Source organism: Camelus ferus, chromosome 9 (genome assembly GCF_009834535.1).
Source record: "Camelus ferus isolate YT-003-E chromosome 9, BCGSAC_Cfer_1.0, whole genome shotgun sequence".
NCBI classification, from domain to species: Eukaryota; Metazoa; Chordata; class Mammalia; order Artiodactyla; family Camelidae; genus Camelus; species Camelus ferus.
Genome location: NC_045704.1, coordinates 16994196 through 17012541, shown reverse-complemented (window position 1 = coordinate 17012541; position 18346 = coordinate 16994196). Strand labels below are relative to the sequence as shown.

The window sequence follows — 18346 nt, the reverse complement described above, 5'->3', positions numbered from 1 at the left end:
TCCAGAGACCGAGGCTGAGAGGCATTTGCTCCCTCAAAGTCCCACAGGGACCTAGAACCTTGGACAGAACTTATTGTGCCCCCGAGACAAGCTTCAAGAAGCTACATGTCAGAGAGCAGATGCCGATAACTGATGGCGTCTGGCCCATAGTTTAAATTTTTTTGAATTAGTTGGCATTTTAAAATTGGGCAAATTCACTCACACATTTAGATTTCTCACTCTTCTTGAAGACTCGGGAGACCTGGTAGTGCTCGGCTGGCATTCCCTCCTGGCCTTGATGTCCGTTCCGTGGGCCTCGGCCACCTCTGCCCCGTCAGTCACTTTCGGGCCCAGCATCCACAAGCACTTGCATTTGCTGCCCTGTCCTTCCAGGAGCAGCTGGGCTTGGTGGCAGCTCATGTAGCCTTTCTCACCTCCTTTTCCTCGTTAGAACCACAGAAAGCTGAGGTGAATGTTTAGGACGAGGAATATTCTCCAGGTTTTATGAATTAGAAGACTGAGACCTGGAGAGAGGGAGTAATTTGCTAAAGAGCATGCATTCAGCTAGAGGCCGGGCCAGGCAGAGCCAGCCTTTCTCCCCAGTGCCGCTCCCCCGGCAGGCCCTCAGCGCTGCCTGTGCCGGGCCCTGCTCCCCCGGCCTTGGGTGACCTCTCCAGGGCAGCCGAAGCATCAGGCCTTTTCAGGGAGTGCTTCTTCCTTGGCCTCCTCCCCGTCAGTCAGAATTCACACATCAGTAGTCATTCAGCGACAGATGCTTCTCAGGCCTCTCCATGTGCCAGGCACTCAGGTGAAAAATCAGCCCTCAGGAGGCAGAGTTGCTGAGAATAAATGAACAAACAGATAAATAAACACAGAGACATCATATTTCATGTCAAGAATATGTCCCAAACATACTGTCTAATTCAAAACTTGTTTACTTGAGATTAACCATAATGGTGGCAGGTTTTTCTCTCCCCCAACCCAGTGAGACTAACTACTATCTGGCAGTCATTTGCAATTTGCTTAGTCCATTGGCTTTGAAACTTTTGAATCTTGATGATTTTTTGTTTAACACTTTGGAATTGGCATCATTTTGAGAGTTATACCCTGCATTCGTTCCCTATGGCTGCTGCGGTAAATCACCACAAAATCAGTGGCTTAAAAACAACAACAGTTTATTCTCTTACAGTTCTGGAGATCAGAAGTCCAAAATAGATGCCACTGTGCTAAAATCAAAGCGTTGGCAGGGCCGGTTCTTCTGCAGGCTCTAGGGGAGGATCCATTTCCTTGCCTTTTCCAGCTTTTAGAAGCTGCCTGTGTTCCTGGGCTTGTGGCCCCTTCCTCCGTCTTCAGAGCCAGCAGGGTAGCATATTCAGATCTCTCTCTCTGACTCTGACCTCCTTGTTCCACTTATAAGGACCCTTGTGATTCCACTGGGGCCCCCTGGATAATCCGGCCTACTCTCCCCATCACAAGATACTTAACTTAATCATGTCTGCCAAGACCCTTTTCCCCTGTGAGGGGACATAACTCACAAGTTCCAGGGATTAGGACGTAGACGTCTTTGGAGCAGGGCTTTCTTCTGCCTCCTACTTCGCACCCCGAGTGAACTTTGTTAACGTTTTCAATATAGTGATGTATCAGATGCGCGTAAATTGTGCTTTTGAAGAACCAAACAGGGTGCAGTGAGAGAGAACAGTAGAGAATGGAGGTGCTCAGGGAAGGCCCCTCCGAGGAGGTGACATCTAGGCTGAGTCCTGAAGGTGAAAACAGAGGCATGCCTGCCGAGGAGAGGGAGGCACGCTCCAGCCAGACAGGAGAGGGCTGCGTGTGTGAGGAGGTAGCTGAGAGGACGTGAGGAGACCTGCCGTGACAAATCTGGCTGAGTCCCCCAGTCAGATGGGGGACCAGTGACTGCCTCTCTACAGGCCATCCTTTCTGCTCCTCTGCCAGGGACCCCCTTCTCCATCTGGGCATTCTATGCCCCCTCTCTTGCTGTCAACCTGGAAGCCCCCCATCCCGCCCCCTCCTTCACTGGGGCCTTTGACCCCAGGCTCACTCTTACCTCCACCCTGAGTCCTCATTCGCTCATTCAACAGATATTTCAATAGATGTTTATTAATCTCCAAATGGGACCTCAGCCCGGTGATTGAGCAGGCCACAGCCAGTGGTGGGGCAGTGGGGGTGGGTGCCAGGACCCTGGGGACTTGGCTGCCACCTGAATTAGCAGCAGCCCGGCCAGATCCTGTCTCTGGAAACTGCACCCAAGGGCTCGGCGTCGTTCAGGGCAGCTCTGCCTTGAAAGTCAGCGTTTCTGAGTTTACGTTCTGACCCTGGCCCTGTCCTTCCAGGGCTCTCCCTCAATCACTGCTGTGAGGTGTGTCCTTTGACCTCCTTTCCTGTTCTCTGAGCCCCATCTGCTTTCATCTCTGTCCACCTAGGTAGGCTCCTAGGCCATTTCTTCAGGCGTTCCTTTGCCATTGTCCTCAACTTCTCCCACTCCTCCTTCCACTCCTCCTTTCCTCATGCCTTCCTGCAGGAAAGCTGCCAAACCTCACATCTGACCGGCAGCTTGGCTCCCCCGTCCTCCGTTCCCCCAGGGCATGTGGACCCCCTTTATTGATGTGTCCAATACATACCCTGTTAGCCACCCTGCTTCTAGAAACTCTTTGCTTTTAGGCTGCTGTGTGCTTCTGGTTTCCTCCTACCTCTTTCGATCCTCTGTTTCATTTCACTGTGGGTTCCTTTGGCCCTTGCTCTCTCTCACCTGGAACACCTCACTCCACACCAGTGATTTTTCAGTGCTCACAGACTCAGTGCCCTCTTTTTATAACAAATATTTTGTAACATCTCTTTTCCACCCTAGTGAAACTCAAGGATAATGTATCTACCTGCACACCTACCTACTGATTAAAATCAATATAATGCTCTAATTGCAATACAGAGGAGAAAGGGGGCAGAGACTGATGATAAAACAATAGGATAGTACCATGTAAACGTGTGGGCGGGACTGTGCTGGAAGACCGAATGCAGCAGTCAGGTGGCTGCACCTACGGGTGATGGATACGATTGGAATTATAAGAAGTAAGACCATTTAGTAGAATTATGTCGACACCTGAGACTTGACACTTTGAAATAGCTGGCAAATAAGTGTATTTGTACAAATACAAATCACCGCGAGGGTGATAATTTCCCAGTGCAGCTGGTCTGAGTGTCTTCACTTGGTGACTCAAATACCACAAGCAGTGTTGCTGTCAGAGACGCAATTTCCCAAAATGGTGAACGGTTCTTGGCAAAGTTTCAAACAAAACAACATCCAGTTGTTCCTCAATCTAAACAATAGGTGTATTTCTAGGGATTTTGGTTTCTATTATAGCCATGCAAAAAATACTTTGGTTTTGGGGGTGGGGAGGGTATGGCTCAGTGGTGGAGCGCATGCTTAGCATGCACGAGGTCCTAGGTTCAATCCCCGGTACCTCCATTTAAACAAACAAACAAACAAAACTTTGGTTTTTATGTATCAAGGAGTTAGACTCAGGTAATCAAATACCAGATTTTCCCTGCGTTCCGACTGGGTTGCATTGGTCTATACCTGCTCCCACCCACTGACACCAGGTGACCTCAATCACTCTGGCCATCAGAGTGCCCCACACCTAACCAAGCACCTTCCTCCAGCACCCCCCACCCCTGGGACACTATCCACCCAGGGACCACCGCTCTGTACACTCCAGAGCCATCTCGTCCACCTGGGCTTCCTTTGCTCTTCATAACTGACACTTCCCAAGTCTGCATCTCCATACCTCTCCGAGCTCTCGTCATTACTCCCAAATCAGACTCCCCACCTGTGTTCCCCTGCTCTGTGAGTGGCCCCATCTCCCCCACCAGCACCACCACCAGTCAGCCACACTGCGTCTTCAGGATCTAGGAGGTGCCTTGTGTGTGTCAGGCTCTGAATAATTTTGTCTTGAGTGAATGACAGCATTGACCTATTGGATGGGTTTGGAGAAATTTGGTTTCCAGAGAGACTATTTCAGACCCCGGGTCTTTGTGTGTGTTAGGTTTTGGTTTTCTTTTGCAGAAGGCATGTTATCCATCCCCTTATCTTCCACTCCACCCCCATCCCAGTCCCTAGCACAGCACTGTACATACGTGCTCAGCAAAGGACAGCGGCTGTTTTCTTCATTATCTGCTGGAGGAGGAGGTGGTCTGGGAGGCCCACTGAGCATCTCCCCTGTCCTGAGGCCCCACAAATGTGTACATCTGCAAGGAGACTGGCCACTCTCACCTCACCTCACCAGGTGGGAGGACAGAGAGGGCCAGAGTAGCTGCCTTTGGGTCTTTGAGCCAGGCCAGTGGGTGCCTCTTCTCCCAAGTCAGTCCTGAGTCACCAAGACAAGAGCACACATGTGCATGGCACTTGCTCTGTGCCAGATGTAACTCACTCTTACGACAGCCCTGTGAGGAGGGGCCTACGATTATACTTAACCTCACAGGTGAATCCGAGGTCTCACAGCTAGCCAGTGATGGAGGCAGGATTTGGGGATTTTCCACAGACCTTTCTGTTATTGATTTCTACTTTATCTCCACTGTGGTCAGAGAACATTCTCTGTAGGATTTTAATCCTTTGCAATTTACTGAGACTTGTTTTATGGCTCAGCATATGGTCTGTCCTGGTAAATGTGCTATATGTACTCGCACAGTGTGTATCCTGCTGTTGGTGGGTGCAGTGTTCTATAAATGGCAATTAGGGCCAGTGGGTTATTCATGTCTTCTGTGTGCTTTCTGACTTTCTGTCTACTTGTTCTATCAATTATTAAGAGAGGAGTGTTGAGATCTCTACCTGTAATTGTGGAGAAATTGTATCTATTTCTCTTTTCAGTTCTATCAGTTTGTGCTTCATGACTTTTGAAGCTCTGTAATTAGGTGCATAAATGTTTAGGATTGTTGCATCCTCTTGCTGAACTGACCCCTTTGTTATTATATAACATTCCTCTTTGTTCCTGGTAAATTCCTCGTTCTGAGGTTACCTTTATTTGGTATTCATTGTAGCCGCACTCGCTTTCTTATTCTTAGTGTTTGCATAGTCTATCTTTTTCCCATCCTTTCACTGTCAGCCTACCTGTATTGTTACATTTAAACTGGGTTTCTTATAGGCAGCATACACTTAGGCCTTGGACCAGGGTTGGCAAACACTTTCAGTATTGGGCCAAATAGTAAATCTTTTAGGCTTTTCTGGACATACAGTATCTGTTGCAACTACTCAACTCTGTAGTGCGAAAGCAGCCATGATTGAATGAGTGTGGCTGTGTTCCAACAAAACTTTATGGACCCTGACACTGAAATTTAAATTTTATGTGTCATGTGTCATGTGTCATGAACTATTACTCTTCTTTCATCATTAGCCATTTAAAAATGTGAAAATCATTCTTAGCTTGTGGGCTGTGCAAAAAGACAGCAAGTCAGATTTGGCCTGTGCGCCATAGTTTGCCTACCCCTGGCTGAGACCATTTACCTATAATGTAATTATTGACATGGTTGGGTTTAAATCTGGCAACTTGCTGTTTGTTTTTTATTTGTCTCTTCTTTGTTCTTTTTTTCCCTCTTTTCCTCCTTTCTTTCTGATTTATTGAGATTGTTAGGGTTCTGTTTTATGTCCACTATTGACTTATTAACTATACTTCTTTTTTACATTTTTCTTAGTAGTTGCTCTGGGTTTACAATATGCATTTTTTAACTTACTGCAAAATGCTTTCAAGTAATATTATACCACTTCACATAAGATGTAAGAACTTATAATAGAATGCCTCCATCTCTGCCATCTTTTGGGCTGCTGTTGTCAGATATATTATTTCTGCATATCTTATGAACCCCACAGTATATTAGGCTTGTGTATATGTGTGTTTGCTTAAGCAGTGTCTTTTAAAGAAACTGTAAAATAAGGACTGTATCTTTTATATTTGCTCACACATCTACCATTTCTGGTGCTCTTCATTTCTTCATATACGTGCACATATCTATCCATCTAGTATTTTCCTTTTACCTGAAGAACTTCTTTTACTATTTCTTGAAGTGCAGGTCTGCTGGCAATTAGTTCTCCCAGCTTTTGTTTGTATGAATAATTTGTTAGTGTGCTTTCTTCTTTGAAGCATCTTTTTGCTGGACAGGGGATTCTAGGTTGACAGTTTCATTCTTCTTTCCACACATTGTTGCATTGTCTTCTGGCTTGCATGCTTTCTGACAGGAAGTCTACTGTCACTCTGTCTACTGGCAGTAGACTTTGATTCTCTGTGTGTAATATGTTTTCTCCTTTTCTAGCTGCTTTTTGTTGTTGTTGTTTTTGGTTTTTTTGGGTGGGTGGGTGGGAGGTAATTAGGTTTTTTAATGTAGTTTTAGAAGAGGTACTGGGGATTGAACCCAGGACCTTGTGCATGCTAAGTATGTGCTCTGCCACTGGAGCTATACCCTCTCCCCTTTGAATGTATTACTTTAAAGAGTCTTGGACTCTTTCTAGAAGGCAGTTTAGTTACTTTGAATTGTTTTGATCCTTTCCAGGCCTGTTTTTAAGCTCTTTTGGGTAGGTTTAGCCTGGCCTTTATTCTACAGCTAACAACTCTATTTCTAACGTGTTATCCTTTTGGGTCTCTACTGAATGGGTTTGGTATTCAGTGAAGTCTCTCTACTCTGGTTGGAGGGAGCTCAAAAGAGTCCCAACCCTGTGTGAGCCCTGGGAATTGTTCTTTCTTTGCAAACTGTTCTTACATAACCCCTTGGCGTTTTACCCCATACATGCACAGATTGATATTTGGCCAAAAGGACTCCATGCAGATTTCTAGAACTCTCTCTCTCTGTGCAACTCCTCCCTCTTGGGTATTGTGTCCCACAAATTCCAGGAATCTTGGCCTTCTTGATCTCTGATCTCCATCTCCACAACTCAGTGACATTGCCAGACTATTTAGGTTTTCCTTCCTGGCACTACAGTCTGTAAATTAAATCCAACCAGACAGCCTGGGAAATGACAAGTCTCACTTCATTTGTTTCTCTTTTCTCAGGGATCGCTGTCCTGTGACGCCTGTTGTCCTTTGTCTTTGTCATTTCCTATATTCTGTTCAGTTTTCTAGTTCACAGAGGGAGGATATTTCCAGACCATCTTATTCTCTTGTGTCTGGGAAGAGAAATCTCTGGAAGTAATATATTTAAACCCAGGGAGTCTGGCTCCAGAATCTATCCTCTCAGCCTCTCCCCTAGTCAGCAGTCAGTGAGCCTTCTAGATGCTGGGGTTACTGAAGGGGGACACCACCAATGGGGCACGTGACCACTGGGGCCAGGTCGTAGGTATGGCTCCAGCCTGTAGCTCACCCCTCCCACCCCTCAGGTGGGCCTTCACTTTGATCATCATCTCCTCCTACACGGCCAACCTGGCCGCCTTCCTCACCGTGCAGCGCATGGAGGTGCCCGTGGAGTCGGCTGACGACCTGGCAGACCAGACCAACATTGAGTATGGCACCATCCACGCTGGCTCCACCATGACCTTCTTTCAGGTGGGGCCACCAGAGCCACCCAGGCTTGGTATTGGGAACCCCGCCATACACAGCAGCTCAGGATGGGGCAGGGTATTCCTCAGAAGGTTCCCGCAGGGCCTACTGGAAGTCAGCTGGCCTATTTGGCATGGATGGGGGTCTTCCTGAACTAGGCTGGGCCCTGGGGAGAAATGGGGGTTGAGCGTCTACTCCCAGCTTCTGTGAAGAAGGCCTGGGAACACCAGGAAGGCAGGGCTGGGTGTCAAGCTGAGCTGAGGCCCAGGGGTGGAAGAGAACAAAAGGCTTGAAAAATAGACTGTGGCCCCTTCTTCCCAAGCCTTCAGTCCTCAGGGTCCTTGCTTGGCTGGTGGGTGTGGGGATAACTTGGACTTGGCCTTGAGCAGTCTGCCTGTCTTCCTCTGGTCTCCTCACTCTCTTGGGTTGAGGGAGACTTCCTGGAGGGCAGGGGACAGGGCTCAGGAGAGAGGAAAGTGGAAAGACCCTCACCTGTCTTCCCCTTGTGCCCCCGCTGCCCAGAATTCACGGTATCAGACGTATCAGCGTATGTGGAACTACATGCAGTCAAAGCAGCCAAGCGTATTTGTCAAGAGCACAGAGGAGGGCATTGCCCGCGTCCTCAACTCCCGCTACGCCTTCCTGCTCGAGTCCACCATGAACGAGTACCACCGGCGCCTCAACTGCAACCTCACCCAGATCGGGGGCCTCCTCGACACCAAGGGCTACGGCATCGGCATGCCGCTGGGTATGGCAGCAGCGGGGCTGGGGGTGTGTGGGGGCCCTGGGCATCCGAAACCAAGCCCTGTGAACAGGCTGGGGAGTGGGCCAGGCCCTCCCAGTGGCAGGCTGGGTGTGCTGTGTGTGGCCTCCCGCGTGTATGGCCTTGGGCAAGTGACTTCCTCAACCTAACCTGCAGAAACAGGCCTGGCAGCAGTCAGTTCCAGCCCCGCAGGGCTGTTGGGAGAACCCAGTGAGACTGCGCACAACTCGGTGTGTGTCAGTGCACGTGGGCCGTGAGGCTTGCCGCCTTCCCGCTTTGGCCCTCAGGCCCCTGAGACTGAGGACCTGATTTTATTTGCTTCATATTCTCTGCACCAAACCCACAGCCTGGCTTGCAGAGCAGGTGCTCAGGAAATGGATAATGGATGCCATTGGATGGATGGAAGGGATAGAGGGAGGGGAATGATGGATGGCTCTGCCACGGAGACTTGGACATGCTTTTCCACGGCTCGGTGCTGGGACCTCACCACCAATTTTGTCACCAAATTTTGGCATTTTGGTTTCTAAACCCATCTATATTCAGATGACAGCTACATTACCTACCTTTAACTGCATAATCAGTTACTCCAGGTCTTAGTAGCTTTGTGGTAGGGTCAGTGCTGTGCCAGGGAAGCAGTGGAGACTGCTGCTTTGGTCATGTGTTGAGTCAGGGAGGAAGCTGGGATCTGAATTCAGGTTGATGTGACTTTAGAGCCTGGAGTGAAGTGAGGAAAGGAACATTCCAGGTGGAGGCAAAGGTCCTAAGGGAGCCCCAGGTGGCGGGACCAGTAAAAGCAGGATCCTGTTGGCTGAGGAAAGAACGTTTTTTTCAAGTTGCAACCAGAAGCCATTGGAAAGTTTTAAGCACCAGAGAGGCATGATCTATGCTTTTGTTTCTGAAATTGTCACTCTGGCTGCTGTACTGAGGAGAGCCTGGGTAGGGGGTGAGAGGAGGCCATAGGGAGGGGATGGTGACAGATGTAACATCTGGGGGCTTGGCCCAGGGTGGTCACAGGGGAGGTGGCAAGCAACAGCCAGACTCGAAGGTAGATGGGGGATGCGGCCGAGCCAGGAGGAGAGGCCATGGTGAGGGAACACTTGGAGTTTGGGTGGGCAGGGCTCCGGGGCCCCAATGGCCAGTCCACCCCATCGTGTGCCCGGTCCAGGCTCCCCATTCCGGGATGAGATCACACTGGCCATCCTGCAGCTTCAGGAGAACAACCGGCTGGAGATCCTGAAGCGCAAGTGGTGGGAAGGGGGCCGATGCCCCAAGGAGGAGGACCATCGAGCTAAAGGTCAGCCACCCCTGCACGCCGTGCCCTTCCCCAAGGCCCCTGCTGCCCCCTGGCCCACACGCCCCACACCTGGCTCCCCATCTCGGCCCCCAGGTTTGGGCATGGAGAACATTGGCGGCATTTTTGTTGTGCTCATCTGTGGCCTCATCATTGCTGTCTTTGTGGCTGTCATGGAGTTCATATGGTCCACGCGGAGGTCAGCAGAGTCTGAAGAGGTAAGGAGGCTGGTGAAGGGTGTGTGGGGGGAAGTGGGACCCCAGGGGCAGAGGGCAGGAAGACTGAGGCATTGGGAGGAATGCGAGAGGCTGGGATGAGCCTGGGAGGAGCCAGGGAGGTGAGAGAGGATCCAAGAGACTCCAGGGGTCGAGCAGATCCATGAAGAAGTGAGAGCAGAGGGAGCCAGGGTCCCCGGGCATGAGGGAGGGCAGAGGGGGAAGAGGGCGCAGGCAGAGATGAGGATGCAGGCGAGGGAGTGAGGAGGGGCAGAGAGAAGGATTCAGGGAGAGGCCTAGGTGGTAAAGCAAGAAGAAATAGGAGGAGAGACAGGTGAGGATCATGCAGCTGAACATGACAGCAAGAAAACAGACTTGCTGGCTGGTCTCACGCTCTGTTCAGGCGTGGTGCTGTCCAGCCCGTCATGCCTCTGCGCTCCTACAGGATTGTGACTTCCCCCTCTCTGCCAGCCTCCAACACCTCCTCCCCTTCCTCGCTTTCAGCTTATGACCTTGCTTCTACTCCTGCCTGAGGAAAGCAGGAGTCAAAGTGCATACCAAGACCCACCTCCACATTTAGCCACCTGCCTGCTTTCTCCACTCGCCCCATTAGTTACTCTAAATGAATATCCATGCTCCTTGCTAAGGCACCCTCCACTTGTGCCCCATCTCCTCTCTCACCTTGCCAAGGACATCCCTCAGCCGTTTTCTCCTTCCCTCCTGCATCATCAGTTTTCCTTTCTACTGGATCAAGCCTGGCAGCATATAAAGGTGCTGTCATTTCTCCCATCTTCAAGAAACCTTCTCTAGACCCCACTGCCCCTCCCAGCCACCACCGCATTTCTCCCCTTCTGCTGCAGCCTTGTCAGAGTGTGTCCCTCTGCTGTTTCCAGTTTCTGCCCTCCCATTCATTCTTGGGCACACTCCCATTTAGCTTCTGTCCCCACCTCTCTACTGAAGCCAGTCTCATCACCAGTGACCTCCACATCTGAAATCCAGTGCCCCAGTCTCTGACCTCATCATGGTAAGGTAGCCATGGGCTTTAGCACAGCCAATCACTCTCTCCTCACAGCCCCCTCTTCCCTGCTCCTGCCCCATTGTCCTCCTACCTCTCCAGCACTCTTCTGTCAGGGGGCTCTAGGGCTCAGTCCTCAGACCACTTCTCTTCTCTTTCTCCACTGCCTCGGTTATCCCATCCAGCCAAATGATTCATAAGACCATCTGTATGCAGATGACTCCTGTATTGTTATCTTTTGCCATGTAACAAATTATCCCTCAGGTTAGCAACTTAAAACAGCCAGCTTATATCAGTTCATAGTTTCTGTAGGTCATGAATCTGGGAGCAGCTTAGCTGGGTGGTTCTGGCTGCCCAGTGTCTCTGGTGAGGTCATGGTCATGAGGTTGGCTGGGGCTGCTGTGGTCTGGAGGCTCGACTGGGGCTGGAGGATCCACTTCCAAGATGGTTCACTGTCTCAGAATATACCTGTAGGGCTTTAATTTGTGGAGGTGACTGAGTGATGACATGGAGGGGCCAATGTCATTGAAACAATGTATTACTCACATTACCTGAGAGGAGAGGGTCCACCATGCCATCTAGGCCACAAGGGAAGCACCAGATTTGGTCAGGGGGCAGATGGAGGGAGAGGGAAACCCAGGCCAAAGCCCTTTTTCGGGCTTTCCATGGGAAGGGCAAGGCTGGTAGGAAAACAGCTTAGGATCGGGCAGTGTAAATACTGTCAGCAGGCTCTGGGCTACTGGGTGGTGGTCTTTAGTTGTCTGGGTCAGCTCTCGTCCTGGGTTGATTTAGGGCAGGGAAAATACTAGCTGGTGTGTGGAAGTCAGATATGAAAGGTGGGCTCCCAGCCCTTTGCTGTCCCTAAGAATTGGCTAGCTCTGGGAGAGCAGTCTCTCCCTGGATGCCAAGATGTCAAAACATCCTAAGATAGAATAAAAACTCATCACATGGTAGTTGGCAGGAGGCCTCAGTTCCTCACATAGAGACCTTTCCGTAGGGCGGCTTGAGTGTCTTCACGCCATGGAAGCTGACTCCCCCTGGAGCGAGTGATCTAAGAGAGAGCCAAGCAGAAGCCAAAATGTCAGCTGACCTAGCTGTATTCTCTTGGTCGCACAGCAACCCTCATATAAAGGCAAAGGGAATTACACAAGGGGGCAGGATCTTGGAGGCTGCCTACCATATCCCCCAAATGTGTATCCCTTACAGAGGCTTCTCCCTGAACCTGTGGTTTGTAAATTCAGTTCTATACTCAACGTCCCACATGAATGTCCAACAGGTAGTGCTTGATGTCATGTGTCCAAAGCAGAGCTCCTGCCTGCTCACCACCAGGCAATTCCAGTTGCTCATGACAAAATATGTGGAGTCACCCTTCATTCCTCCTCTCTCATACCTTCTATCTAGTCTCTTAGCATAGATCTCTTTGGCTCCACCTTCAAAACATACCCAGAATTCAACCCCTTCTCACCTCCTTGGCCCCCGCTACCCTGGTCCAGCCACCACTGTCTCCTGCCTGGTGACAGTAGCAGCTTCCTAGTGGGCTCCCTGCTCTTGCCCTTGGCCTCCCTACAGTCTGTTCTCAACACAGCTCCAGAGTGATCCTGTCAAAGCACAGCAGTCCTATGCTTAAAACTCTCCAGCGGCTCCCATGTGACTCAGAGTGAAAGCCAAACCCTTATAGAGTCCTTTGGGCCTCATACAGCTGGCCCCCATTGCTCCCCGACCTCATCTCCTCTCCCCCTGCACACCCCACCCTGGCCCCCACCTGCTGCAGGCTCCTCCAGCACCTCATGCTGCTCCTGCCTCAGTGCCCCTGTGTCCTACTGAGTTGTCTGCCTGCCCTCCTCCCAGGCCCCATGCAGCTCATCCCTCACTGCTTTTGTCTACTTGCAGGTCCTCTTCTCAATGAGTATTTCCTAACGCCCCATCTCAAAATTGAACATCACTCCCCACCTATGCGCCCACCTCTTTTCTCAATTTTATTTCTCTCCAAAGCACTTACCACCATCTAACATACTACTTATGGTTACAGATTTATTTTTTTTGTCTCTGCACACTGGAATATAATCTCCACGAGAGCAGACTGTTTGTTATCCGTTCTGTTCTCTGCTGTATCCTCAATGCCCAGAACAGTACCTGGGAAACAGCAGGTGGTCAACAAATATGTCTGGCAATACTGAGTGCATGAATCAGTGGCAGAGGATAGAAAACAAGCAGGAGGGAAAGACGAGGCAATTAGGAACTTTCCGTGATAAGACACGAGGAAAGAGCAGGAAGAGAGGAGCGTAGGTAGGAGGTGAAAGGCAGGTTTAAGAACAAGTTCAAAGAAAGGGAGACAGGAGAGAGCAGTGGAGGAGAGAATGGAGTTGATAGTTGGAGAGGTGAGAGCGGAAGGGCACGGGGAAATAAGGGAACTGTGAGGAAAGAGAATGGGAAGTGAGGAGAGGGTAGAAGGAAGACAGGAGGTGAAAGGGCTTTCGGGGAAAGAGGAAGAGGTGAAGAAAGAGGTGAGGCAGGTAGAGCAGGGAGGTGTGGAGAGGGCCTGGAAGAACGGAGAGGACGAGAAGGAAAGGGAGGAGGCAGGGGAGGCGGCGAGGAGCGTGCAGGAGGGTGACCTCCGCGCCCGCCCCGCCCGCGCCGCCCCCAGGTGTCCGTGTGCCAGGAGATGCTGCAGGAGCTGCGGCACGCTGTGTCCTGCCGCAAGACATCGCGTTCCCGCCGGCGCCGGCGCCCGGGCGGCCCGAGCCGGGCCCTGCTGTCGCTGCGCGCCGTCCGTGAGATGCGCCTTAGCAACGGCAAGCTCTATTCGGCCGGCGCGGGCGGGGACGCGGGCAGCGCGCACGGGGGCCCCCAGCGCCTCCTGGACGATCCGGGGCCGCCCGGCGGGGCCCGGCCCCCCGCCCCCACCCCCTGCACCCACGTGCGCGTCTGCCAGGAGTGCCGGCGCATCCAGGCCCTGCGGGCCTCAGGGGCCGGCGCGCCCACGCGTGGCCTGGGCGCCCCTGCCGAAGCCACCAGCCCGCCCCGGCCACGACCTGGCCCCGCCGGTTCCCGCGAGCTGGCCGAACACGAGTGACCATGGGCAGGGCCGGGCGGGCGCCTGGACTGACCCCCGCCGCCCTCGCTTCCCCAGTGGGCGAGAGACGGGACATGTGCTCCCGCGCGCCGGACGCCGCGATTTTGCCTTCGGTTCCCGGTGAAGTCCGAGGCCCGGCTCCGGAGCCTGCCTGCGCCCCCTAGTGGACTCGCCAGAGAGTGCCGCGGACGCCCGCACTCCGTCCCCCACTGCAGACAAGGGGAGCGCAGGAACCCAGGACTCCAGGGGCTGGGGACTGCAGGGGCTGTTCCCGGAAGCGGGAAGCAGTCCGTGGGGAGAACCTCATTCTGGGACTGCTCAGGCTCCCCAAGACTTGATGCAGCCCTCCCCACTTCTGGAGGAGTGGAGGGCTTCTGGGCAAATGGGTGTCCCCTGGTGCCCCCTCGACTCTTCTCTTTCTCTCTTTTTTTTGGGGAGAAACCTCGGAATTTCTATGAGACCCCCCCACAGGGAGGGGGTCAGTTGGGCCCCCATCCCTCCCCCTGCCACACTCCAGTCCCTGTTGGAATAAAAAAAAGTACAAAACCCCAAAACTGGGGATACCCGGGTCTTGTTTCCTGGGGGTGTGAGGACATGGAAAGCTTGGGGCCCCGGGAATCTGCTGAGAACCACAAACTGGATGGTCACTCCGACATTCTCTTTGATTCTCCGCCCTGCCCACAGACAGCAGGTCAGTCCAGATCCAGTTAGCTGGCCCTTCACCACTGACCTTCTCCCAGGACAGAAGGAGGCTGCGACAGAGACCCTGAGACAGATGGAGAGAGATGCAGGGATCTGGAGAGGCGGAGACACCAGGAAAAGGAGACACAAAGACAGAAACCAGATGGGGCTGGGGGAGGGGAGGGCGAGTAAACTGTTCAGTGTGGTGGTGCCTGGGGTGGCCTGTATGTGTATCTGGGCTAGGGTAATTTGGCGACTTTACAGTCGTGTGTATGTGTATACGTCCGTGAGACCATCTTCAGCTGTCTGTGACTGTGATCCTGTTTCTGCGGAAAACGTACCTCCCCAGCCCCCAAGAGAGGAAATGAGAAATCCCAGTTGCGGGGGAGGTGGGGGGAACGCAAGGGAGGCTGAAGGGCTAGTTGAGCTGGGAGAACGGGTGGGTCTGCTTTCTGTCCCCGCCCTCCCCCGCCCCGCTGGAGGTTTCTGTGGAAACTGCAGCTGAGAAAGGACGAGTGAAGGTCACACAGCGAGAGCCAAAACGAGGCCGAGTAGAAGGGGGAGAGATGGAGAGGTGGGGAGAGAGAGATGGGGCAGGCATAGGGAAGAGACAGAGATGAGGAGAGACAATGGGAGGCAGAGAGGGATGGGAAAAGAGAGGGCAAAGAGGGGGAGACAGGGAGAGATACCATGATGAGATGGAAGAAGAATGAGACAGAATGTAGAAGGGGAAGAGATGGATAGGCAGAGGGGGTTACAGGGGAAGCAGGAAGTTGAGACCCAGGGAGTTGAAGCTAAGAGAAACAGAGATTGAGGTCGAACAGAGACAGGTGGGAGACAAGAAGCCTTAGAAAACTAGATGGTGACTATAAGGAGCTGCAGCAGTGAGAAAAGCTAGACTGAGACGGACGGAGCGAGGGAAAGGAGGGAGGCTGGGTCCCGCCCCTCGGGCAGGCGGCCCAGAGCACGGGAGCTGTCCGTTCAGCACCGGCCTGGTGGGCCTGGCACAAAGCATCTCCCTGTCTCCCCTGCAAGGCCTGCCTGCCTAACTTGGCAGTGCTTAGGCGGGCCACACCCCAGGGGACCCTGCCTGGCACACAGCACCCCTAGTCTCCACCTGGCCCCTTCTGTGTCTCAGACACTTGTCATATGTGTGCCTCTCAGAGGCAGATGTGGGGGCAAACTTGTGTCTCAGGGTCCCTCAGTTGTTTCTACATCTCTTACAGACCCTAATCAATGTCTCTGCCCTTGGGCCGGACTGTTAGTCTGTCAAGGTGACTAGAATGTGATTGCAGACATTTCTGGTCTCTCCCTCTCTCTGTTCAAATACCAAGCAGCAGATCTCCTCTGGGGTATCTCTGAGTCTTCACCCCCATTTCTGCTCTGTCTGCAGTCTTTATCTCTGAGTCTCCCCAGTTTGCCAAACGTGTCTGCCTGGCTTTCTATGTCCCTGTGCCTCTTTGTCACCTTCACTAAGTAATTCTGTTGATCTATCTCCCTCTGTGTGTTTTCTTATTCTGTTTTTGTCAGTCTTTCTGTTCATATCTGCCTCTCTCTGCTTCTGAACTGTGTGGGTCCATTTCTCCTCTTAAGTCTCTCCTTCTGTCTCTCTTGCTGAGTTCCCCTGTCCCCGTCCATCCCTGTGACCTTCGTAAATCTTCCCTCCACCCCCCCCCCAACTTCTGCAGAGCATCGCGCTGGGAGCACGATGCACAGTCATCAGTCTCAACAGACTGAGGAGGGAGTGCATAGGTGGGACATGAGCCTGTGTCTGGGGTGTGGTGTGGGGGACCAGGTCTCCCCCAACCTAGCTGGAGAGCAGGAGAGAAAGTCAAGAATCTTCTGGAATCCTGACACCTCTAGGCTTCTCTGAGCCCCCTTCCCCTTGGTCCAGGCCCATCCCTGAAGGACATGGTGTTAGGAAGGAAAAGGATAATTTGTTGACAGGACTTCCCTCCCTCCTTTCCCCTGGAAGGGGGCACAGTTGGGAAAGCGTCCTGGAGGCCAACTACCAGGGCTAGAAAATGTGGCTCCCCTCCCTCCCCAGTCTCCATGGAGACAGGCCAGGTCTGCTGGCCCAGCCTCCTTTGCTGCATCTGCAGCCTCCCTGTCACTATGGCAACAAGGGACAGCAGGGAGGGATGGGGACAGGTCAGAGAACAGGATTGGGCTGAGGCTCTGGGTGCTTGGGGAAGCCAGGGAACCCATTTCCCTGCCCCCTTCTATTCTCTGGCCCCATCTCCCTGTCCATGCCCATCTCTTGGTGGCTCTGAATCTCTGACTCTGTCTCTCTCACCTTCAGCCTTTCACACATTTCTGTGACCAGTTCCTTAACCTTCACCACCTGCCTATACACAAGGCTCACTCTGGGCTGCTTGTCTGTCCCCCACACCTTCACTCCCATAGGTGGGGAGGATACCCACGTTCTAAGAAAGCTACAGGGACAGGATATTGCTAGCTCTCTGTCCCTTCTACTATCCTCAGAGAGAGTCTGGGACTGTTCCTCATAGAGCAGAGAGGTGGGGGTGGGAGGCTGTAATTCCTCAGGCTCCAGTGGGTGGCTGATGAGGTGTTGTGTGTTATGTGGCAGGCCTGGAGTGTGGGTGCCAGCTATGCATCTGTGTGTGCATACACATACTGAGATGGGATGTGCGTGGAGTGTGGGTGTGGGCATTGGGGGTGTGTTTGGAGCTACAACAAAAGTGTATAAGATAGCATTTTGCAATATATGATGTGTGTAGTGTGCGAGGTGTGTGGGAAGGTGTCATGTGATCTGTGTCTGTGAATTATTGTCTTGTGTGAGTCCGTGTGCGCTTTTTGTCTGTCATTCACAATAGCAACGCTTTGGCCTTGCTAATTTTGCACTTTTGGCCTTTGCTCATGCCCAGGTATATTGGGGAGGAGTCCTTGTGATGATGTGTGTGATGTTGTATGACTATGCAACAGTGTCCACAAAGGTTCATGTAAGGTCTGGGGCAGTGTGAGACCTGTGCGTATGCGATGGTTCTGAGGGTGGATGTGTGTTGATTCATGGGTCCATGGGTTGTGTGGTTATAGGTCTGTATATGAGATGGTTCAAGGTCAGTGATGATGGAGTTGGTGATGTGTGTGTCTGCAATGTAGTGTTTTGAGGGTGTGTGTTAACCTACATAGCGTTTTATGACTGATTATGATTCTGTTGTGATGGAGGGTGCAAGGTGTGTGTTCTATGTGTGTTTCATTTCTACATGTTTGTGAGTCTTGGGTTGTTTGATGGGATAGTATAGTGTGTGTGTGTGTGTGTGTGTGTGTGTGTGATGGAATGTGATTGTGCAATTGGTGGTGTGTGATGAAGTGGTGTATGTGTGTGTCTGCAGCATCTGTGCTACCTGGGTACTGGTCGTGTGTGAGTGTGATGCTTGGTGAGATCCTCTGGCTGTGATGTGTCTCTTGGGTACCTGTGCAGTTGTGTCTCGTTGGCCATAATGTGTGTGGAGGACACACAGTGTGGGGGCCTCAGGGATCCTCTCCCCTCTGCAGCATCCCTGCTCATTGTGGGGTCTTCCTTGTCTCTTGTGTCTCCTGAACAGCACCCCCCACCCCAGTCTTCAGGGTTCCCCCTGCCTCACTGCAGAGGGAGGTGCTCTGGCCCCCTGCCTAATTGCTGTAGTTTAAGGGGCTTTCCTCCCACCTGGTGTCCACTTTCCACCGCGCACCCATCTATCTGGTGGCATACCCCCACAATGAGGGAACTTCCAGGGCCCTCCCACCCTCAGCGCTCTCTCCTTGGAGGCGACGCCCCACACTGCGGGGGTCTC

At 52.2% G+C, this 18346-nt stretch overlaps 1 protein-coding gene across 5 annotated transcripts in view; it reads left to right on the top strand.

The window, feature by feature from the left end:
- Nucleotides 1–14431, top strand: part of GRIK5 (glutamate ionotropic receptor kainate type subunit 5) — a 51439-nt gene extending 37008 nt beyond the window's left edge. For 4 of the 5 annotated variants that reach the window (XM_032485919.1, XM_032485921.1, XM_032485922.1 and 1 more), the window contains 5 exons: nucleotides 7352–7517; nucleotides 8034–8259; nucleotides 9440–9568; nucleotides 9662–9783; nucleotides 13440–14431. In XM_032485919.1, coding sequence (XP_032341810.1) covers nucleotides 7352–7517; nucleotides 8034–8259; nucleotides 9440–9568; nucleotides 9662–9783; nucleotides 13440–13868 — 1072 coding nt within the window. In that variant the 3' untranslated portion in view covers nucleotides 13869–14431. Of the gene's footprint in view, nucleotides 1–7351; nucleotides 7518–8033; nucleotides 8260–9439; nucleotides 9569–9661; nucleotides 9784–11792; nucleotides 13399–13439 lie in introns of those variants that run through there. The other variant, XM_032485920.1, reaches the window with a different exon arrangement.
- Nucleotides 14432–18346: the final 3915 nt, after the last annotated feature.